Raw genomic sequence first — 23833 nt, 5'->3', positions numbered from 1 at the left:
CCTTCTCTCAGTTAATCTGTGCTGATAGCACCCTTGAGAATAAATAAATGCGCTCCCCCACCCCAGATCTTTCAGAGCATTTGTTTGTCCCCTCTCATTTAATCCTCCATTAAACTCTCGAAGTTCCATACTATTATGATCCCGCTTTTATACTCACTTGACCAATAATATCTATAGGAGGAGAGAAGGTCAGAGAGGACCCTCAAGGGACTTCCCTGGCAGTCCAGTGGTTAGGACCCTATGCTTCCACTGCATCGGGCAGAGGTTCAGTCCCTGACTGGGGCACTATAGACTCCCCATGCCCCGTGGTTTGGCAAAAAAAAAAGGAGAGGACTTTCAATTCTTTCCCATGACACTGGTGAGGAGCGAGAGGTTTTAGAATCATCATTTGCCTTCTAGTAATTTACATCTACTATGACAAACCTAGACAGCATATTAGAAAGCAGAGACATTCCTTAACTGACAAAGGTCTGCATAGTCAAAGCTATGGTTTTTCCAGTAGTCATGTATGGATGTGAGAGTTGGACCATAAAGAAAGCTGATCACTGAAGAATTGATGCTTTTGAACTATAGTGTTGGAGAAGACTCTTGAGTCCCTTGGACTGCAAGGAGATCCAATCAGTCCATCCTAAAGGAAATCAGTCCTGGGTGTTCATTGGAAGGACTGATGTTGAAGCTGAAACTCCAATACTTTGGCCATCTGATGCAAAGAGCTGACTCATTTCAAAAGACCCTGATGCTGGGAACGATTTAGGGCAGGAGGAGAAGAGGACAACAGAGGAAGAGATGGCTGGATGGCATCACTGACTCAATGGACATGAGTTAGAGTAAGCTCCAGGAGTTGGTGAAGGACAGGGAAGCTTGGCACGCTGCAATCCATGGGGTCGCAAAGAGTTGGACACAACTGAGTGACTGAACTGAATTTCTATCTAGTAGTTTCTGTCTGACCAGGACCATAGGACCACTGATACCCCTGCAGGCTGAGGTGGTCAGGGAGAGTTCCTCCATCCTGAAGGGACCCTTGAAGGATGGGGAGGTTTTCATCAGACACAGGTGTAAAGGCTACCATCCTTACCTTGTCACAAATATTCCTGGGCAATGGGGTTCCTACTCATCCCACCAGCCTAAGCCTCATGCTGCCCTCCCTCTTCCTGCACCAGGTTCTCTCCTCCAGGATATTTTAGGCACTGGCCCTTATGTGCCTGTGAAGCGTTACTGAGCACATCATGTGTGCCAAGCTCTGTGCTAGTTCACTGCCATGGTGATAGTGGCAAGAGGCAGGAAGGTAGAAGGATAAGAGAGGAGAATAAGACATTTTCTTTTTCTGTGCAAGTTCAGTCTAGCAGGGGACCAGTTCAGTTCAGTCACTCAGTTGTGTCCAGCTCTTTGCAACCCTATGGACTGCAGTATGCCAGGCTTTCCTGTCCATCACCAACTCCTGGAGCTTATTCAAACTCATGTCCATCGAGTCAGTGATGCCATTCAACCATCTCATCCTCTGTCAGCCCATTCTCCTCTTGGCTTCAATCTTTCCCAGCATCAGGGTCTTTACCAAGGAGTCAGTTCTTCACATCAGGTGGCCAAAGTATTGGAATTTCAGCTTCAACATCAGTCCTTCCAATGAATATTCAGGACTGATTTCCTTTAGGATGGACTGGTTGGATCTCCTTGCAGTCCAAGTGACTCTCAAGAGTCTTCTCCAACACCACAGTTCAAAAGCATCAATTCTTCAGTGCTCAGCTTTCTTTATAGTCCAACTCTCACATCCATACATGACCACTGGAAAAACCATAGCTTTGACTAGACAGACCTTTGTTGGCAAAGTAATGTCCCTGCTTTTCAATATGCTGTCTAGGTTGGTCATAGCATTTCTTCCAAGGAGCAAGCATCTTTTAATTTAATGGCTGCAGTTGCCATCTGCAGTGATTTTGGAGCCCCAAAATATAGTCTCTCACTGTTTCCATTGTTTCCCCATCTATTTGCTATGAAGTGATGGTACCAGATGCCATGATCTTCGTTTTCTGAATGTTGAGTTTTAAGCCAACTTTTTCACTCTCCTCTTCCACTTTCATCAAGTGGCTCTTTAGTTCTCCTTTGCTTTCTGCCAAGCAGGAGACCAGACATGAAAACAAATAATTACTGAGTGATAAGCGCTGTGTTTTGTTTGTTTGTTTTTTAAAGTATGAACCAAAATCCACGGGAGCTCATACGAGGAGCGATTCTGAGGATGGTGGAGGATCATGGAAGAGGTGAGATTGTTTAGCTGGGTCTTACAGGATAAGCAGGAGCCCCTCAGAGAGAGAAGAGGGAACGGGATGAGGGAAGAGGATCTTTAAAAGCCTGGCTGTGGGCGCTGGCTGTGTGCTGCAGAGGTGACAGGAAAGGGAAGTGAGCACCAGTTTATAGACGGCTCTGTTCCAGACAAGGGTCTGCCCTCCAGTCAGCCGCAACTGAGGGCCACTGGTGCTGCTGAAGCCGGGGGGTGACATGGAAAAAGGCATGAGAGCTGCTCGGTGCAGGGCGCCACCACAAAGGCCAGCCCGAGTGTGCTTCTGCTTACACTAACTGTGGTGAACAGGCGAATCCAGACACAGAAGTAGACAGTGATTTCCAGGGGTTGGGGGTGGCTGGGATCATGGGGAATGGCACATGGGCACAGGGCTTCTTTTTGGGGTGACAAAATTGTTCTGTGTTAGGGAGTGGTGATGGCTGCACAACTTTGTGAATATACTAACCCCACCGCATCATACACTTTAAGAGGGTGAATTTTATGGTAGGTGAATTACATCTCAATAATAAAAGATGAGGCACATGAGGAATGATGCGTGGCAGGGAGCTAGACCTCACTTGGATAGAGGAAGGCTGGCAACTAGACCTCTGCAGGACTGCAGCATCCCCCAAACGTGGGGGTCCCTGGCTCAGCCCTGCTTCTCTAAGCATCGACTTGCTGAGGTCTCTTCCTTCCCTGCCCTGGGCTGATTGTGCTGGGGTTGGGGGGCACTAGAGACCCTGGGACTCCACCTCTGGACAGGCTCCCACCCCGTGTGCCCGCCCCGCATCCAGGAGCTGTGCTGGCCCAGCACGTTACACCTGGGACCAGAGTGGCAGACAGGGAACCTGACAAGCCACACCTCTGAGTTTTGAAGACAGGCGGGTCCCCTGGGAATAGAGCAGGCACGGAAGCAGCTTTGCTGCAGACGGGGAAATTAGGGCAGAAAATAACACCATGAAAACAGAACTATCTGTCCAGAAATAGGAGAGAAAAAAGCCTCACCCCCCATCCCCGTGTGTCAGAGCCTGTCTGAGCTCCTGGGAACCCTGGGGCCATCCCCCCACCCCCATCCGCACTAGGCTTAGAGATTTTCTGTCTGCCATGCACTTGCTGGGGCCACCCCACTCATCAGGGTTGGGGGGGTGGGGGGATGGGAGAGCCCTGGGCACAGGGGCTCTAAAAGAGTCCTTTGTGTGGGGGCCCTGAGTGTTTCTAAGGTGGCTGAGGGAGCACCCATCCCCTTGGGAGGGAAGTAAGGGATTCTATTCTCAAAGTCCTGTCATCTGGAAGGTTCATGGGGACTGAGGTTCCCTCACGGGCCAGGGAGGGGAAATGTACTGGCCATCAAAGGGGGTTGAATGTTCTGATGCTTGTAAATTTGGAGGGGGGGTGCCTGTGTTTGATCCCTGGTTGCAGGACATTTTAGGATGCCTGGATGGGGTGAGGCAGCGGTTTGGAGGCAAGGGTGGCTGAGACTGAAAAGCACACACAAAAGCTACAGACTTTCAAGCCCCTAGATTTCCCTTTCAGCCCCATATGTGGGTAAAAGGGCAGGGCTATCTCTCTAGCCGGAGCTTATGAATGGAAGCAGGAGGGAGCCGTGTGTGGGGAGCCCAGAGCAGCCTGGGAGAGAGCAGGCCGGCCGGGCGGGCAGAACGTTGCCGGGGGACTTCATGCCCTGGCAAGCAATCACTTTATTTTTACTCTGGGCTTGGGGGTGAGGGCAGGGCAGAGAGGAAAAGGCGAGGTGGAGCCGGTCTGAGGGGGAGGACCTCGCTGATTTTTCCCAGCATCCCCCAGGCCACTTCTCTAACCACAAACCTCAGTCTCAAGCCACTTGGTTGTCATGGAAACAGGACGGAATAGAACAGATGGTCTCCACTAGCCAAATTCCAATTAAACAGGGCAGAGATGGATCAGAAAGGGGGTGTGATGTGACTGGGCCACAGAAGGCTCTGCCCTCCAACCCCACCTGCCCATGCTGGGCTGCCACAGGATGGACAGGAAGTCCCTGGTCACTTTCAGCAGACCAGGGGCAGGGTCAGAAGGGAATTCTGGAAGGAGCCTCTCAGAAGGGGCGGAGAAACCCACCTGGAGGGAGTCATCCCCTGTCTCCTTCACCCTCACTCTCTCAGTTCCCAAATGTGAGCGGCTTGGAGAGTGGCTGCATTGGGGGGAACACACATTTAAACCTACAGAAACACCGAAACGAAACACATGCCTGCCTGTGTATATGACCAAGCACACATGTGCAATTAAACATTGCTGTATACATACAGACGTGTGTGTTTGTGCATGTTTGCAGGCACAGAAACACATAGGGCACACGCAAAAAGGTTAAGCAAAGTCATTAATCAGAGACACATTCTTAGAACCGTACAAGGAAAATGCTTTAGGAGATGAAATAAGCAATTTATTTCAATTTACTTAATAAACATGTATTAAGAATCTATCAAGTGACTGAGAGAAGGAATTATATACACACTCTCTTTCACACACACACACACACACACACGAGTAAAAGAGTGATATGGTCCTGGGGTCAAGGGACGATGGACTAATATTGCGATCAGGTGCCATGGCAGGAATGTTTACAAGTGCCATGACAGTAACAGGGAGGAAATGATGAACTTGGGGAGGGGTGTTTAGAGAAGAAAGGGCCTTGAAGGATGAGTGGGACTTTGCCAGGCAGTGAAGTAGGACCCCTAAATAGAGAAGACAGTGTGATCAAAGGCCGGGAGGAATGAAAGGTGAGGGATGGTGAGTAGAGGGGGTGAGCCCAGGGTGCAGCAGCTAGTGGAGAAGCAGACCCCCCTACAAACTTGCACTCAAACACAAACATGCCTAGTGATGCACCAGCTCACACGCTGGGAAACCACATAGCCAGGAACACCTTCACACACACATGAAAATCAGAGTCCCCTGCTCCCCAGGGCTCCGTGCACGGAAGGTACTTAGTAAATGTTGACTTAGTGGGAAAAAGATGCTTTTGTTTGCAGCAAACAGCACGAGGGGAGTATGGGAAGTGTCAGGAGAGAGGGAAATATCAGAAGTTTTAGCATCTTGGTTATGTTGTTGCTGTTCAGTCACCAAGTCATGTCCAACTCTTTCCAACTCCATAGACTGCAGCATGCCAGGCCTCCCTGTCTCTCACCATCTCCCTGAGCTTGCTCAAGTTCATGTCCATTGAATCAGTGATTCTATCTAACCACCTCGTCCTCTGTTGCCCTTTTCTCCTGCCTTGGTTATAGGGTTAGACGAAGGGCCAGGAAAACAGAGAGGTATGCAGAGGAAGGAATTCTCAGAGCTTACTGGGCTTGAGAAGGAGGGCAAGCCAGCAGCTCCCATTGGTGTACTGCACATTTATGGAGCACCTACTGTGTTCAAAGCACTGAGCTGGAGCCTGAAGACATTGTAAGGTTCAGTCCTCCCCTTCAAAGACTCAGGGTCTAGGGTGAGGGGCAGAGAGAAAGTTCCAGACAATGCAGTCCCAGAGGCTGGCAAAGAACTCAGGGGATGGGGCCCTTTGGCAACCAAGCATTTCACAGCAATTTTCACACGGGGGGCTTTGGACTGACCCAGCAGCAGGAGCAGGAGGAGGAGGAGCTGAGAGGGAGCAGTTAATTCCTGCTGGAACCTTGAATGGGCTTCCCTGGTGGCTCAGAGGGTAAAGCATCTGCCTGCAATGCAGGAGACTTGGGTTCGATCCCTGGGTTAGGAAGATTGAAGACATGGAACCTTGAATGTGCCCATGGCAGGCTGGGGGAGATAGCTTTGAAAAGTATCTTCTGGCTACAGCAAAAGCCTAGGCCAGTGGTTCCTAACTGGGGGTATCTTTGTCCCAGGGAACATTTAGCAATATCTGAGGACATTTTTTACTGTCCCATGGAGGGAGATGGTGGGAGGACGCCACTGGCATCTACCTGGATGGAAGCCGGAGATGGTGCTGAACATTCTATTATGCATGGAATCACCTGGCCCAGGACGTCAACAGTGCCAACTGCGGGTGAGAGCCCTGGCCTCGGTCACAGAGTGTGTGCTTAAGAAGCAGCACTGGCAGGGGATGGGGAAGGCACGAGGGTTTCAGGCAGAGCAGGAGTGTGATGTGCCCCAGTATCTCCTTGCTCTGTGTGTGCAGGCCACAAGGGAATAGGGAGAGCCCCCCGCACTCGCATGTCTCAGAGGGTGGCAGTGTTGAGACTGGGGTGGGGATGGGGGTCCTGTAGAAATGGGACCAGTAAGAGCTGACAACAAATCAGACGCAGAGGACGGAGGAGAAAGGGCCCAGCTCTAGTGAAGGCAGAATTGGGGTTCCGAGCACAGAAATGGCGAGAGCCCAGTGAGGGCTGCATCCTGGGAATAGAAGGCTGGGACTGTCCAGCCGGCAGTCCAAGGAGCTGACACGGGGCACAGGGCAGGCTGAAAGTGGACACAGCAGGTAGAGGAGACTGTTCTCTGAGGCCCCAAATCCTCCCCACAGCCTTCTCAGCCCCTTCCATGGCCCCCCATCCCGAAGACATGCCAGAAGGCTCCAGTCACGGGTGGCCTCTCAGGCTGCCCTGGTCACTCTATCCTGGTGTTTCCTCACCACTGCCACTTGGACTCCAGGTCTTAGCATCAAGGTCATATCCCCAGGGAAGCCTCCCCTAGGTTAGGGCCCAGGTGTCTTCCTCGCAACCCTGTGTGGACTTTAATCACTTAAGTAATGCTCAGAGCAGGCAAACACCTGTTTTCAGACAGTAGCTCATGACTTGGCTTAGCCCCAGCTCTTGCCAAGGACTGAAACGGGCAGGGGAGGCTCCAAGGTCCCTGGCGCCAGCCCATTGCCTTGTTCATATCCCACCCTGTCCTCACTGGCTCCTGCTCCCCTGGCCACACAGCTTACAAAAGAAATGTTCTGAGAGCCACCAGGATGGGCTGGCACCAAGAGTCCAGGAGAAGGCTTGGAAATCTGCACAAACTGCCAATGGGAAGTTTTCCAGCAATTACAAATCAAAAATGCCACCCAAAGGCCAAACCCCAAGGACATGCGCCTCCCTTCTCCCCATCCCATTCCACCCCCCAACACACCAGCCTTTGAATCAAGCCTTTAACCTCCATTTAAATGGCTAAAAGTACTTTTTCTTGCCAAGAGGTACCTGGTACTTAAAAGATGCTCAAAGAGCATCTGTTGACTAACTGACCTCACCTAAAGGATTAGGGAAGAGCTACCCACAGGATCACCCCAGGACCCCATCTGGCCAGCAGAATGGGGCCAACCAAGTGAGTCAGCGGGCACCAAGGAGAGTGATTACAGGGATGCTCTGGGGTGGTCCAAGGGCCTGCCCTCCCAGGAGGAAATATCTAGGTGCATCCAAAGGGCCTGTGGGGCAGGCCTGCAGTCAGTCCCTAAGCTCTCTTGGAGATTAAACACCATGCTGGCTTAAGAGACCAGAAACCAGGCGGGGGCGGGGGGTGGGGGGTGTGGGGGTGGGGAAGGTGGGGCTTCTTTTCAGAGGCCCAGGGAAGAGCCTAGAAGGATCTCCAGGTTGGAGGTGGGGGAACTGAAAGTGGGAAGAAAACACTAATCATTTATTAACCCAAGTTACTAATTATTAACCAGCTAGACTCTTGGACTGGAGGGCCCAATTTCTGGCTTTCCCCCTTCACCAGGGTTGCATCCCAAGCACCTCTGGGACTCCCCACCTCCACACTGCCTGCTGCCCCACCCCCCCGCAGGCTATCTCCAGCCCAGCCTTGCTTTTTATCTCTCCCTGCCCTTCCTGGTGGTCGCTGCCATTGAATATCAACTCCTACTCCCTGCTCTGGTGGGGTGTCTGGAGAGAGAGGGATGACAGTAATTGAAACTGTTATTTGGGGACATGACTGGGTGACCTAGGGGGCAGCCGGGGGGAGGAGCCATCCCCTCTTCACTTCCCACCTCCTCACTTCCACACTCCAAGGGTAGCTCAGCGCCTTATCTCCCCCTGCTGAGCTGCAGGGTTTGGTGAGGGGACCAGGGTCTCATGCAGGAGGGAGTAGGGCAGTTGGCAAGGAGCAGTAAGCCTGTGAGAAGGGGGAGAAGGGTCTCCAAGCCATGCCTCCTGGGTTCCAGGGACGGGGTACTGGAGATGAATAGGGTGGAGTCTTGGGGGAATGGGTCCTGATTAACCTCCTCTGGGGGTTCAGGAAGGAGATTTCTGGTTTATCCTTAGGATAAAGGGAAGCTCAGACTCTCCAGTGGCCAAAGACTCATTTCAACACTGGTCCCGGGAATTCACCACTAAGAAACCCACAATGGTCTGTAGGGTGGGGCGGTAGGGGGTGATCAGTGCCTGGTCGGAACTGATGGACTGCCTGTTGGGGGTGGGGTGGTGGACTTGCGGCTGCAGAATCTGTATCGCAGACTGTACATCACAAGGTCAGATGGTGAGGTGCCACACCCTACCACATGCCGTGGCTTGCTCTCCCAGCCCTGGGACATGCCATAGAGCGGCTGCACCATGGCATGAAGCGCCAGGCGACAGAAGAAGCTGCAGGGAGGTCATCCCACTGGTGGCATCCTTCTGTGCACCAGTGACCACACCCATTCCAACCGGTCCCCACCCATGCCCACGAGGACACAGGCTGCTGGGAGAATTTGGGGGCTGCCTGCACTGCCTCCTGGTGAAGCGACTGCAGGCAGAGGGTCCCCTGCCCTCCCCACTGTCCTCCTTATGCCCTGAATCTCTGCAATATGGTCCCTCTCGCAGGCCCCTCACCAGCTTAATTCCTTAATTCCCACAGGAGATAAACGGATCTCTCACTGCAATTTATCGTTAATCCAAAGGAAAACAGGGGTTGGGAACGGGTGAGGTGGAGGTGGGGAAGGGGTGGGGTGGAGGTGGGGAAGGGGTTTGGAGGAGGTGGGGAAGGGTGAAGGCAGCCAATCCACTTTGCCTCCTTTTGGCCCTGGGACAGTGACTGTGGCTGGGGACTCCTAGGCTGAAATCCCTGGGTCAGGAAGCCTGTGTTTGGAGCATCACACCTGTTACTGGGGATCTAGACAACTTGCTTCCCAGGAAAGCATCTGAGATGGAGGGGGTGTCAGACTTGGCTGGATGAGCTCATGGGAGAGAAGACCCTGGGTGCCAGAGGCTGTCTTTAAATGCCTGAAGGACCCCCTGTGCAGAATCAAATGTGTTCCACACAATTCCACTGGGGTAGAAACAGGAGTAACTGGTGGGGGCTTCAGGGAAACAGATTTCAGCTCAGCATAAGGAAGAATTTGGGGTAGTCACAGCTGTATTGGCTTCCATGTGGGGTGGTGAGCTCCCTGTCACTGCAGGTATCCATGCTGAAGCTGGATGATCAACCTACAGGTCGGATGTGTTTGAGGGGTTTTAAGAAGTGACTGGGTGTTATATTATTTGACTCCCCTTCTAATGCCGAGACTCTGGGTATTCTGTGACCTACCCTTCTGGTCTTCCCTTCCCCTGCAGGGCAGTGGGTACCCTCAGCTGAGAGTCCGGCTGGAAGGCTCTTTCCAGACTTGGGGCTGGGAGGGAACAAGTGGGCTCAGATGTGTAACCTGGCTTGAAGGGTGAAGGAGCACTCAACCTCCTGCCTAGTCACCTCTGTCCCTTCATGTCCCAAGAGGGAGAGTTTAGGGAGAGGACAGGCTTCGGTAATAACCACATGAGGCCCAGCTCCTCCGCCATCTCCCAGTCAGGCGCCTGCCCTATGGGCATGAAGAGGTGGCACCCTGAGGTGTCACCTGCTGTGTTGGGAGGTCAGAGGGTGGGTGCTGTCCCATGCTGGACTAGAAGCTCCAGGAGGCACGAGTGCACACGAGGTCGAATGGGTGTAGGAACAGATCCACCACCCCTCTCCCATTGTATACCCAGGGCAGTGGGAGCCCCATAAGTGCTGGCTCTGGGCTCTCAGGGCAGCTAGACTCCTGCACCTGGAGTAGCTTGGTTGAGAGCATGTAACTGTTGCTTCTAACTACCCTCTAAGAAGAGCTTTCCTGGTGGCTCAGTGGTAAAGAACCTGACTTCCAATGCAGGAGAAGTGGGTTTGATCTTTGGGTTGGGAAGATCCCCTGGAGAAGGCAATGGCAACCTGCTTCAGTATTCTTGCCTGGGAAATCCCATGGACAGAGGAGCCTGGTGGGCAACAGTCCACCGGGTCACAAAGAGTCAGACATGACTTAGCGACTTAAACAACAACAACCCTTTAAGAAGGGAGCACAGGATGGCATGGGTCACCAGATACCTTCCCAGGTGACCATGTGGGTGGTTTTCCAGGAGCCCAGGGGCCTGAATACTTGACCCTTCCTGAATTGATCACCCTAGAGAGGTCATAGCAACGCTGCAAGGGATCCCCTCCCCCTGCCAGCGTGCTGGGTCATGAACTGCTGGGAGGCTCCTGGGCCTGGCTTCCAGCCCTGGGGAAGGGACCTCCCTCCAGACCCAGGGTCCTTGGGCAGGCAGCAGCTAATAACAGCCAAGTGGTGTAAAGACTTGCTCTGTACCAGGCACTGTGCTAATCACGTTACAGGCATTGTTTAGCTCTTCTAAACCTCCCAGGATCGCACCCCCATTTTCCAGTGGAGAAAACTCAAGTTTAGCGAAGACAAGACACAGATATATACTTGGCCACGTGTGAGCAACAAAAGGCAGAGACCACTTGGCTCCAAAACAACCAGTGGGTTCAGTCAATTTGCTGGGAAAAAAATAGTCCAACCAGTTGTTTGTGATCCTATAGACAAAACAATTATCTAAGATTGACCTTCTGCATTCTCCAAGTGGCGGCTGGGGGGCAGTGCAAAACGCTGCCTCAGCAGTCATCATCTTTGATTGCCTGCCCTTCCCCCCTTCTTCCCCTCACCCTCAGGATCCAGATTCTGCCCTTCTCCCAACAGGGAGCTAGATGAGAGCCCCCCACCTCCACGGGGGAGAAGATGGCTATCAGAGGCTGATCGGGAGCAGACACACACACACACACACACACACACACACACACACACACACACACACAAAGCACATGACCTCATGTGCGGGCACACGCACACACACAAGCCATAAACCTCTCATACACACACAGAAGACATAAAAACACTTGTAAAGAAACACAGAAACCAGCACAAATTATCATTACGTGCAAACTGTGTACACAAGTGCCGAGGGGGCAGGAGTAATGGTGTGATGGAGACAGGAGAGGATAATGGAGCTCTTTCCTAGCAAGGGTGTTTCTACGCAGAGCTGGGGTGTATGTGTGTGTGGAGGGATGACCTGCAGAGAAGCTCCCTGGTGGCATTGTCTGTCCCCTGTCCCAAGCTCCCAGGAGGGAAGGGGAGCCACCAACACCCTTCCCAGTTATCCCACAGCAGTGCTGAGAGGTGGGGGCCAAACGGTGTTGCCTTCCCTCCTCCCATGACTAACACCACCCACCCACCCCCACTCCACCCCCTCCACCCCCCACCCCCTGCCCCCCGCTTCAGATCCAACCTGGAGGCCCACTATCTGACTCCTGGGAGGTGACGAGGGTTGGGAAGGGTGCTGAGGCCCAGGCGGGGGTGGGCACAGGGGAGCAGGGGCCGGGGGCTGTCATCTAAGTTCCCCAAAGGCTCATCCATCAACCGAGCAGAGATAATCAGAGTGCGCAGCCGGCCCAGGATGCTGATTACTCTCTGGGCACCACAAACACAGGGAATAAATCTGGCAAGGGGCTGGGGAGGCGGTGTCTCGGTAGCAGGGCTGACCACCCTGCCTGGGAAGTGAGAGGTGGCCCATCCATCATTCTGAGAGATGCAGCAATCTAGGCCAATGAGATCAGGTTGTTTGGGGGTGGGGGAGGTGGGCAATCATCATAAAATAATCTACAGTGCAGTGTGGCTGCTCTGCTCTGGTCTCATTTACACCCGAGGAGAAGCCTGTCCCTGCCCCTGCTCCAATTTTTCACTCAGGAGCCACTGCAGAAGCTTCTGCCACTGACTTAAAGCCCTCAAAGGAGGCCTGGCCCAGAGGGGACACAAGAGGAGCATCCAAGTGGCTTGACTCAAAAGCACCCGTGGGCATCGCAGGCCCCAGGGAAGGAAGGCGCAGGGCAGAGCTGGCTCCTTCATGCTGATGAGTCAATCCTTAGGTCTGCATGGAGGTCATACAGGTCTTAAGGCCCCCTTCCCCCTATCACTTCCAAGTCCTTCCCAGGGAGGGTAGGGGGCAGATTCCAGTCCCAGGAACCGATCCCGCAGCTCTGGCCTGGGTCTGGGCCACAGAGGCCACTCTGTAATTCAAGCTAACGGAGCATGGATAATCTAGAACAGCAGAGAGTCTGGGAGGAATTTCTCTTTGGCGTCGAAATGTATCAGATGACTGTTTTGCAGCCGAGTTACCTTCCTAATTAAGCAAGGGAGTTTGTGAGGCCTGAGAGCACGTGGTGACCTGCAGGGTCAGGGTGTGGGGCAGGGCACTGGCCCCAGGTGACCCTCGAGAGGACAGTCCACAGGTGGGCCATCTGGACTCCACTCTTGGTCCTCGGCCACAACACTGGGAAAGGGTGTTGATTTTTCTGCTCCCATGATCGTCCTTCCTGGGAAGTTCGCTACCCCAGCTGTGAGGTGGTGGCCAATGCCTCTGTCCCCTGGTTCCCCATCCTGAACCTGCCTGGGGCATAGGAAGCACCAGGCCCTTTCATCCCAGGAGATCAAAGCAGCTGGCACAGGTGAACACCCTAAATCCTCTCCCTGCCCCGCTCCCCAGGTAGGGGCCCCTCCCTTGCCATCTTTTGGGATCTCTGGGTGAGGGCAATAGAGAGGGGGACCTTCCAGAAGCTTAGGATAGGCGCTGGCATGGGATCAGTTTGCTGAGCCGTGGACCCACCCAGGATGTGGAACCAGCCTGGAAACACCTGCTGGGGGCAATTCCAGGCAGATTCTCCAAGGGGCGCTATTATACCTTCCTCTGGTCTCACAGGGAAACATGGTGGGAGGCCCTCAGATGGCATCAGTGATGCTCAAAGGCTCAGGGGATGAAAGAGCAATAATGTCAAGACATCTCCCTCCAGCAGAGGCACGTTAGCACTCCCAAGACACAACAGTGACTGGCAGGATGCACCAGGAGTGTAACAACTGCACTTCTAGTACTTACAGGGGATCCAGGAGGTAAAGTAGTAACAACCGCTGAAAATTTCTGATGATGAGCATTAATAAGCCCCCAACGCTCCAGGAAGGCCCCAGGTCATTCCTGCATCATCAAAGGGAGCAGGTGGGTAGGCTCTACGATGCTACATAGGGGTGATAGGCATTCTGGAAGCAAGGTCCTATGTTACCCCAGGCTTAGTAAGGATCATGGACACTGGGCCTGATTTCCCAGATCCAAATCCTGGCTCTGCCACTAAATAGCTTTGCGACCAGAGGCCAGTTACCTAACCTCCGCTCGGGCCTCATTTGTTCGTATGTTAAAAATGAGGAGAATAATCCTCCACAAGAAGTAAGTATTGTTATGGAGATTGAATAAGTTATTACCGGTAAGATGTTCGTAATAGTGTCTGAGTGTCTAAAAAGTCTTGATAACAGTTTGCTGTTGTTACCATCATCACTGTCCAAACAATGATGTATCCACCTAACATTGGACGATGTAATGAAGTATCCGCCTACCGTGTAATCAGCCCACAGAGTGGCCCACCCTGTGCAATGCCCTGGGGAGTCCAAGCCCTCTCAGCAATGGACCCTGTCCGTTTGGAGCTCTCAGTCTTATGAAGATAAACCCCAGGCCCAAATAACTAATAGCAAGATGTAGAGTGGCTATTGCCATGGGTGGCATGGATGAGGTGCTGCAACAAGGGGGTGGTTCTCTGAGTGAAAGAGGTCATCTCCAGCGGGGGGCTTCATGATAGAAATACTCTCAACTTCAGTTCTTGGATATGGGAACTAGGGGAGGGGTGGGGGGATGGCGCGTGCAAAGGCACTGAGGTGAGAAAGTGCACAGGCTGTGTGGCTGGCTGGGAGTGGCGGCTGGAGCTGAGCCAGGGACGGGGCAGCCATCAGGTGCTTCTATGCTTGTGAGCCTCCTTTTCAGGCACGGATTAAGTATATTCATCCAAGAGGCAGTACAGGCAGTTTGGAGCTGGAGAGTCAGGAGTCGGGGACAGAGGTGAGCCAGGGGCTGCTGCAGCGGTCCCCCGAGTGAGGATACTGCTTCCAGCCTCTCCTGCAGTGGGACCCTCATCAAGCTGCAGCAAGGCCGGCTTGGCTCTGAGGCACCTTGTCTACTCGCTTTGTCCCAGCAGCTGAGAGCATTTCCCCAAGAGAGACCAGGACTAAGGGAGGGGATACCTGGGGTGCTGCTCAGGGGCCAGAGAATGGACCCCATGGGGGCAGCCGACCAATCCCACTTGGGGCTCAAATTCCAAACAAGCTGAAGGGCCTTACAGGGGAGCATCCACCAGGGGCTGGTACAAGTCTCCAGCCCCCTTTTCTCCAGAACAGGGCTGACTTGCCGACATTTGCCCAAACAGATCGGCGCTCCCATCTCTGCTGACTCATTTGGCGGGCGCTCCTGCCCTGAATGAAGTGTGGGCTGGCCTGCGTGACCCCTGCATGGAGCACTAAAAACCAGTTACTCCGGCCTGGCACTCTCTTTCCTCTAGAAGACTGAGGCACTAAGACGGGGCAAGGTTTTCTTTGCCCTCATCTTGTTTTTCATGGCTACATCCACTGGGCCCTGGCGATGTTTTGGTGAAGGGCTGGTCTGCAGGTGGGAAGGGAGATAAAGCAGAAGGGGAGGGGAGGGTAGAGAAGCTGGCTGTCAACAGGCACCAGAATTTGCTAAGAAAGGAATAATCCTGTCTTTGGTGGGAAGAACCCCAAGATGCAACCAGGGCTCCATCACAGCCATTGTGGGCCAGTTAATCTACCTCGGGGAGAGGAGTGGGACCAGGAAGCTCCCCCTCCCACCCTCCACCACCCCAAGGCCGCCAGATGGTGAAACTGCATCTATAGGGGATGAAAAATGCTTCTGACATGGGGCCCCGAGGTCTCTATCCCCACTTTTCGGACAGAAAGGTGGGCTACGATTCAGACGTGTCTCTCCAGGGTGTCCCCAGACCTGTGGCTGTGAGTGGGCTTGTTGTCCCTGTCCCCAAAGGCCCTCTTCCATGGAATGACAGTGTTTTGCTGAGTTTCTCAGAAGGTGGACTCCCCTGCCCCGTTCTGGAAGGAACTGTGTCCTTATCTCCTGAAGGGAGGGGGCAGTGGAGGGGGGATAGAACTGAGCGTCCAAGTGGGCAGGAGGGACCCCATGTTTCCAGCTTTGGGGAACATGCATTCCAAGAATGCACGGATGGCGGTGGGGAGGGAGGACCCTACTCAAGCCCATAGATCAAACTCAACTCCCAATGGGACATTCCTGTGCCCACAGCCACTGGCCTGTTTTGCTGCCTGGGCCACGCCTGCAGCTGTGTCCCAGTGGGGCCACCAAGCCAGCGGAACTAATGTCCTCTAATGAGATCCGGGCCAGAGTGGCCGGGCGGGTTTTATTGTCTGTGGCTAGGTAATGAGACTCCTCATAAACTGGGAATGAAACCGGGATCTGCATGGACCAGAGAGGGGTGGGGGTAGCCCAGGAGAGGGACTCAACTCTGCCTACCAAATCTCAGCCCCTCCTGTCCTCCACTGCTCCAGTCAAGTCCACAAAGCTTTCTGAGCATTGCCAGCACACTGGCAGTGTGCCTGCCTGTGTCTTGGAGCTCTGTGCTCACACCTTGGGGCCATGCCCACGTTTCGGGTCAGATCCTGGGAGTGATGCTCTAGCATTTGGAAGGATATGCTCCCTTTGTCCCATTCCCCTAGCTGTTCTGTTATTGGGCATCTTGTGCTTTGTGTCAACGTGAACTGTGGGAAGCTCCAGCAGGGCCGCCCTCTAACCTCTATCTCCATGTATACCTCGCTTCACCAGGTGGGGGACAGTACAAGCTGGTGGTTGCCAGCAAAGCAAATGACCACCCCCCTGGACACATTCTATCATGATCTGGCTCAGCCTCTTCTGCATCTGTCCATCCCAGTCCATCTCATCTTTCCTCATCTACTGGATTTGGAGTCAGAAAACCTGGCGTCTAATCTGAGATGGGCAGCAAGGTACTAGATCTACACCTCACTTTTCTCACCTGTAAAATGGGAGAACTACTGATACCCTTTACGTGGGGTTATTGAGTGGATCAGCTGAAATTATGAGCTGAAAAGAGTATCACAAATATCTTTATTATTATTGGTGAAAGCATTCAATCTGCAGCAGGAGAAACTGAAGGACTTTCTGTCAGTGAGAAGGGCATGACCTCGGGAGGGATCTCTACCTCTCCGGCTAACCATCTTGCCTGAAGAGCTGGTGCATGGACTGCTGGGAGAGGGGCCTGTGGCCCGTAGAAGTTTGCAGGGGCTGAGTCCCGGGTTCTCCATGCCAGCCTCAGGCTGCCACCCCAGCCAGTGTTCCAGATGGGCCGCAGTGCCCAGCTGGGTTGTAGCCAGGGAGTGAGGCGGGTGCTGGGGAGAGCCCTTGGCAACAGGCTGCAGAACAGAGGCCACACAGCACCTGCTGCTCGTGCAGTGCACGACCAGGCTGGGCTCAGGTAGGTGCCTGCACCCAGCCAGGCCACCTGAGTCCCCCACGGCTGCTGCAGCCCTTGCCATCATTTCCAGGTGGGGAAGCGAGGTCAGCAGTGGGCAGGCAAATGAGTGGCTCTTTCTCAAGAGAGTGTGCAGTTGGCAGTACCCAGCTGGCAGACACAGAGGGAGCCAGGACCACTCAGAGGAAAGGCATAGAACACAGGAATAGCTGCCACTACTGCACATTTACCACGAGCTGGGCAATGCACTGAACACTTTTCATACATTACTGTTGCTCTAATTTTCACAAACCTTTGAAAGCGTAGTAGCAGAAACCCATTTTACAGATGGGAAAACTGAGGCCTACAAAGCAATTTAACCAGGCCCACCAGCTAGCAATTGGTAGAGCTGGGATTCAAATACAGTCCAGCTGGTCTCGCTTTGCTGTCTCACTTTGCTGGGCAGTCAAGATGGGGTGATCTCCAGGTTGTGGGGAGAGGGACTGAGCTATCTGCTGCTCCCTCTGAACTGGGCCCTGGGACCACAGCTGCTCTGCCCCTAAAAGACTGTGAAAGGCACAGATCTCATGAGCCTCTGAGAATACATACCTACTGCCCCTCCCCCACCTCAGGATAACCCTTGGGATTACCTATTGCCCTGAACAGCCTACATACAGTCTGTGATCAGGAAGGCTTTCTCTGTGTCCTTAGGTTTCTCCTGTGGCAGTGAGTTAATCGTTCCTTGTCAGGGTTCAGATACTAGGTCTGATGTGTTTTCACCCATCTTTCCCCTCTCCCTATTTTCCAGTTCCAAACAGCACAGGAGAATCCAGAGCTTAAAGGGTTAACTAGGCTAAGGAGTGTTATCTCCAGCTCAGGGCTTTCCCTGTGCAAGGTGATCCCTGCTCAGATCTTAAGTTACCTCCAGCCCCAGCCAGCACATCTGCTGCTGGCTCTACAGACGTGGTCTCTATGGAGAGGGGCGGACACCACAGGGCAGAAACACTTGCCAGCCTGACTTGGGCATCGGGACCTGGGCTCCCAGGACTGCCCTCTTCCCCAATGCTTGCCCTTCATTCCCACTTGCCTTTCCAACAAGGGGGCTACTGCTTTCTGCTCTGTGAACTGGGGTGCTCCAGGCACATGTATGCTGCTGAACTGGCCACACGTATGGTTCTACAGGGTTTTTCAGAGCCTAGGACTCAGAGCTCCTTTTTAAATGCCCAGAGTACATCACCTTTCCCCAGATGACCCTTTTCCTCAAGTATTCATGCAGAAAGCAGAGACGCCAAAGTAGTAGCTGAAAACCTATTTCCTGCGGCCCCTCCTGGCTGCCCGGGAATCCTGAGAAGCAGAGGAAAATCTCTCCAGGTGAGCATCTTCCTCTGAGGATGCAGAGGCCCAGCCTGAGGTCAAGGGCAGAGCAGAAAAAGAAAGGGGTGTCCAGGCTTCTTACCCCCAAAGGATGTGGTAGCTCAGTCTTAGAAGGAGCTGGCTAAGGGCAAATCCTAGGTCTCCTCCAAAGTTACCCTCACTGACACTCTGATATAAACACAGGCCTCTCACAAAATCCCAGTCAGAAGCCATAAGAAATCAATTGCAGGTGATGATGCATTTGATGTATATTTATGCCCCTGTCCCACGGTGACCCACAATCCCAGTGCACACACTTCCTTGTCCTACTCCCCGTGGCTCTGTATGTGCACAGTGAATTGTAGATGGTCAACACAAGCACACAGTCTTGCACACATGTGTGTGCACCCACTCTATACTGATGGTGAGGCCGTAAGCAAATTATCAGAAACGTTATAGCCTAAGTCCCAGAGCTGGCTATTACTCCTTCTAGCCTGGCCCACAGGCTGACATTCAAAGTTAAAAAAAAAAAAAAAAATCAGCAAAACAGGTAAATATATATAGATACCCTTTCTGTCCCCACAGCAGGTAGGAGCCATTTGATTTACCAGGTTAACAAGGAAAGATACAATCAGGAAAATTGAAGGCAAATTTACACCTCCCTTGGGTATTTTCTGTTTGTGCTGAACAATGAACATTAGTCAGCTGCTAAACAATGGCAGTTACCAGAGGCACAGCAACTGGGGCTGCCCCCCGGTCCCCCACCCTCCCCAGCCTGGCCCACTTGCTCAGTCGTCAGCACTAGGGTTCTGGCCCGAGACCATCCTGGCAGCATACAACTGGGTCCCGGATCAGGCCAACGAGATGGATTCATTGTGCAAAATTGAACGGCCGAGAAGGGAATGGACATCATAGTCTCGGCCAGCATCAGGCAACCAGGGGCTGCCTGTCCCATAAACACAGAGAGTCAGGCTCAGAAACACCTTCTAGACCACTCAGCCCCAGGTGCTGGGCCCAGGCACTGAAATATCTCCTCCTCCTCCCTTCCAGCCTTGACTATTTGGCCTTGAATCTGATTCGGAGATACTTCTCTGACATGGGCACTGGGATTCTTGCTTATACTCGCTTGCAAACCCCAAGCCAGCGGAATCAGTTTTGCCATAATGTCCTGCCCAGCAAGCCTGGACACACCACTGTCTGTGAGTGATGGGGAGACAGGAAGATAACTCAACAGTTCTGACTCCCTGGGTTTCAAAGAAAACCATCATGACGGCGAGTTCTGCATAGGCTGCAGAGAAGAGGGTGCTGCTGTGGCCTGACAGGTCTTCCAAGGGTGTGCACGACACCTGGGGTGTGTGTTCTCTTCCCAGACAAAAGGTTTGGGGAAGCCAATTAGGGAGGGTGTGGTGTAGGTGGGACACCAGCTCAGCACACCTGCTTCTAAGGCAGATTCTCTGCCTCCTCTCCTGGGCTCCCCCTATTCCTCTCGGATGCAGCTCCCGGGTCCCACTGGCTCTCTCCTCTGAGTGATCAGGCAGAAACCCCAGACTCATCTCAGAGGCTGATGGGGCTTCACCACCCTGCCTGGTAAAGTCTGTGTTGTTGAAAACACACTTCTGTGTTTACACACTAAGAGCCAGATTCGGAGTGTTTTGAAGTCAGGGAGCCACCACACACACCCCCGGGGTGGGAGGTCCCCTCTCCCATCTCATCAGGCTCCTCTCCTCATCCCTCTATACTCCTTGCCACAGCCCAGAGGAACCCAGAAAAGAGAATCAGGCTGGCAGGTCCCCAGGGAGAAGGAGATTGCCTGAGGGTGACGGTAGATGGGTTTTGGAGGGTGACTTCCCCCAGCCTCTGTCCAAGTGTCATGTGGGCACCACCACATCCACCTGTCTTTTCACAGAGGCACCAGGGGCGTGGGCACCAGGTAGAGGAGGCTGGCTGGTCAGGGAACTCTGGCTGCCCCGCTGATGCTACCCAGCCATGACAATTAGGATCAACCAAGGAATGCTTATGAAGTGCCCATCTGAGCTGTGATTCCTTATCTGCATCCCACTCCCTCAATCTGGAGTTTTGGTTGGGGGTGCCGGTGTCTACACTTGAACCAGGTGAGAGGATCACCTCCCTGCCCCCACTCCCCAAGTGGGATGGAGCAGCGCAGGCCTCCACCCCTCCAAAGATGGAATTAACTACAGGGACAGCATCACAAAGCTGGGAGAGAGAGTGACAAAAGGAAGGGGGTGAGTTCACTCCCCCTCCCCAAATCTTCCTGCTCTTTGTCTGACCCAGGATTAGATTAACCCCTAGTATGCTGGACTAGTCAGGCCCCAGGAAAGTTGGCCTTTTGCTGGGTTCTGAGTGTGGGCAATATGGAATTGAAGGGTTCCAGAACCCCGGTGGTCAGACAAATGTTAGAACCCGAGCTTCCAGCATCTCCCGTTGGTTTCCCAGGAGGTCCAGTGTAAGATGAAGACCTTTCATTCTCACCGGAACCACCCTTGCTGCGAGGGACTCAATCATGCACCTTTGAAATGGGCAGTGACACCTGTGTGCCCTGGAATTTACCCCCACCGACCTAGCAGGGCAGCACCTGCAGGCTGCAGGGCTGGGACCCTGGTGCGCCTTTCACAAACCACTTTGGAGCCATGGGCCATTCCGAGACATTTGCTGAGCCCTGGCCGGGAGCTGGCGGCAGACGGGGTATAGAAGTGAATGAGGCCAGGCTCCCGCCTTCCAGGAGCGCACCCCAGCCCCACGTCTAGGCAACAAACTGCCGTTTGTGTCTGCGGCATCGAACATATCTCCTCCATATCCCCTCCGCTAGCAGCGAGCGGAGTCCAGACCCAACATTCTTGCCCCACGCAGAGCTGGTCTCTGCACTCTCACACCTTCTTTTACCACCTAAGGCCAGGGCCACGTGCTTCAACCGAGCCCCCACCCTACCCCGCCCTCCCCAACTCCTCCCCCCCACCCCCACCTAGCTAGGGCGGGAGGTCGTCTCAGGTTTCTTCCACGAAGGCTGGAGGAACTCCCCCAATCTCCGCCCCACCCGCGCCGGTGTCCCCAGCCACTGTGGGAGCTGGGCAGCTTCCCCAGGGACACAAAGGGTTAAATCCAGCCGCGGGGACTCGGTCGGATTTGCCTCCTAAACGCATTTTCCAGTTCATTCCCCAGCACAATACGCCCGGACCGGTCCCAGCCTCCGCCCCTACCCCATCCGTCAGAGGGGCCACCGGGGGCCACCCCGGGGGTCGGGCGTCGGGTTAACCCCTCGGCCGCCAGCATCTCAAGGAAGGACACGCGAGCATCCTCGGGAAAGTGGGTCACGCAGCCACCTGGCTGGCACGAAGCCCGCGGCGCCTCCTGCGGGAGAGCCCCCCAAACTGGGACCGGAGTTCCAAGGCAAAGCCCAGCTCCGCGCTAGGCGGGGAGATTGCGATAGCGCGCCGCCGGGCCTCACCCTCCCGGAAAAGAACCGCAGGTGAGCGAGAAGCCGCCTCTGCCGCAGGAGCCTGCTCCCCGCGCGGGTAGGGGGGCGACGTGGTGCGGGAGGGGGCCGGAGCGCCCGAAATCTCTTGGCGAAAGGGCTGGAGGAAAAAAATCCGAAGCCCCACTTCCATCCGCCAAGCCCACAGCCCACCAGCTCCGAGACTGACGCCCTCCCCCTGGGGCTGTTGTCTCCTACCCCGAGACTGTGATTACGGTGATTATTTTGCATTTATGTAACATTCAGTGTTTCCAAACTGCTTCCCGAGCTGAGAGCTGGTTATTAAATAAATAGAACGCTATTACATATTATTATTTTTTGTGTGAAAAACTGCGCGGAGAAAGTGCTTTCTTGCTACACAGAAACGTGCATCCGATTGCTTTCCCGCAGGGCAGGCTGTTGGGCTCCTCAGCCTCTCTCTCCGCCGAACCACCCGCACCCCCCTTACCTAAGCCGTGACCCAACTTTTCTGGCTCCTTTCACTCCCTACAACCCAGACGTGCCCGCCATCCAGCTCCCAGCCCTGGGGAGACATTGGATGGGGGCTTGGGGGGTGGGGAGGCAGGGGGCGGAACGCGCTTACCTGGGAGGAAGAAGGCGGTCAAGCCGAGAGCGAGTCCCCACCAGCGTCCAGCGGCGCCCGCAAGCCCCATCCGAGCCATCGGGGGCCGGGGGTCCAGCGAGAGGAGCCGCGAGGAGAGCGCTCCTCGCGCTCCAGAAAGCAGCCCGGAAGACGAAGGCGATCCCTGCCGGCCGGCGGGCGCTCGGAGGATCCAGGTCAGCCTCAGCCGTCGGCCGGGGCGGGGAGGGCTGGGTGGGATCGGCGCGGCCGCAATCCGGGCCCCGGGCCGCCGCCGGCTCAGAGGCTCGGCAGATGCCCGCCGCAAGTTGCACGAGTCATGCCCCTTCTCCTCCTCCGCTCTTCTCCCGGTGCCGGTCCCCGCCCTCTTCTTCCACGCAGAGCCGGGCAGGGGAGAGGGACCCACCCCCGGCGCGCCCGGCTGCCCGGCGCGGGCTCCCGGCCCCCGGCGCGCTCACACCCTCCCGCTCGGCTCCAACTTGCAGGCGTCCATGGCCGGCCGTCCTCTGAGGGCGGCGGGACGAGCGAGGGCGGCGGGCGGGCGGCGCGGTGGGCTCGGGGCCCAGGCGGCTGGGCGCGCGACTCGGCAAGCCGGGGCGATCGGGCGGCGCGGCTAAGCGCCAGGCGACCGATCGGGGGGCGCCGCGTCCCCCGCCGCGCCGCGGCCGCTCGCTCTGCCGCGTCCCGGCGATCCGCAACAATGTGGAGCTGCCCGGGCGCCGAGTCGAGCCGCGCTCGCTCCTCTCCCTCTCTTTCTCTCACTCGCCGAGCTCCAGCCTCTCAGCCGCTCTCCCCGTGATGTCAGCCCGAGGGGGAGGGGTTAGCATTAACCCCCTCCTGGCTGCCCACGCGCGGCCGGCGCCCGGCCCCGGCCTCCGCCCCGCCCCGCCCCGTACACCCTCCGCCCAGGGCAGAGGCGGGATCCCCGGCGAGGGCCGTGGGGGTCGCGCTCAGGCCCACTGGCTCGGGAGATGCCCCCCGGTCGCCTTTCCGCCGGGGAGAGGGCCGGAGGGCTAGCCGCCCTTCTCAGTCGCTGACAAAGGGAGGCAGTGACCCCTAGCGGCCGGCGTCGGGGGAGAAGCCGCTCGGTGGGGGCGGAGTTAAGACGGGGTGGGTGGGCGGAGTGCGCGGAGAAGGGGGTGGTGGGGAGGGAGGCTGTGGTGGGGAGGGAGGCTGTGGAGGAGCGGGCGTGCAGTATGGAGAATCCGGGATCCCGCAGTGTCCGAGCTGAATAGGGCTTCTCCAGGCCCTCTCCTCCAGCCCTGGCCCCGTTTTACAGATGAGGAAACAAAGGCCCGGGGAAGGCTAGGGCGATTTCCCTAGGGGCACAAGCAGAAAAGTGGCAGGCCTCGGAGTCGAACTCAGTAACCAGAGCTCTCACGCCTCTGCATCATGTGAACACTCTACGGGGAGGCAGCTATGCGGGGACCTTCCGGGAGTCGGTGGTGGGCGCATTCGCGGGGTGAGATGGGGCCCCTGAGGATTCTGATCTTTTCTAACCCGCTCTCCCTTCAGCAGTTCCTTTTCCAAACACTGAGACCCTCTCCCCTCGCTAAATAGAGCAAGAAATCGACCT

At 55.0% G+C, this 23833-nt stretch overlaps 1 protein-coding gene across 1 annotated transcript in view; it reads right to left on the bottom strand.

Moving 5' to 3' along the window:
• Positions 1–22821, bottom strand: part of NECTIN1 (nectin cell adhesion molecule 1) — a 72272-nt gene extending 49451 nt beyond the window's left edge. Inside the window, exon 1 of the mRNA XM_027563475.1 lies at positions 22261–22821. Within this exon, the coding sequence (XP_027419276.1) occupies positions 22261–22339 (79 nt within the window). The 5' untranslated portion in view covers positions 22340–22821. The remainder of the gene's footprint in view (positions 1–22260) is intronic.
• Positions 22822–23833: the final 1012 nt, after the last annotated feature.

This window comes from Bos indicus x Bos taurus, chromosome 15 (genome assembly GCF_003369695.1).
Source record: "Bos indicus x Bos taurus breed Angus x Brahman F1 hybrid chromosome 15, Bos_hybrid_MaternalHap_v2.0, whole genome shotgun sequence".
NCBI lineage: Eukaryota > Metazoa > Chordata > Mammalia > Artiodactyla > Bovidae > Bos > Bos indicus x Bos taurus.
This window is presented reverse-complemented; position numbering and strand designations above follow the sequence as displayed.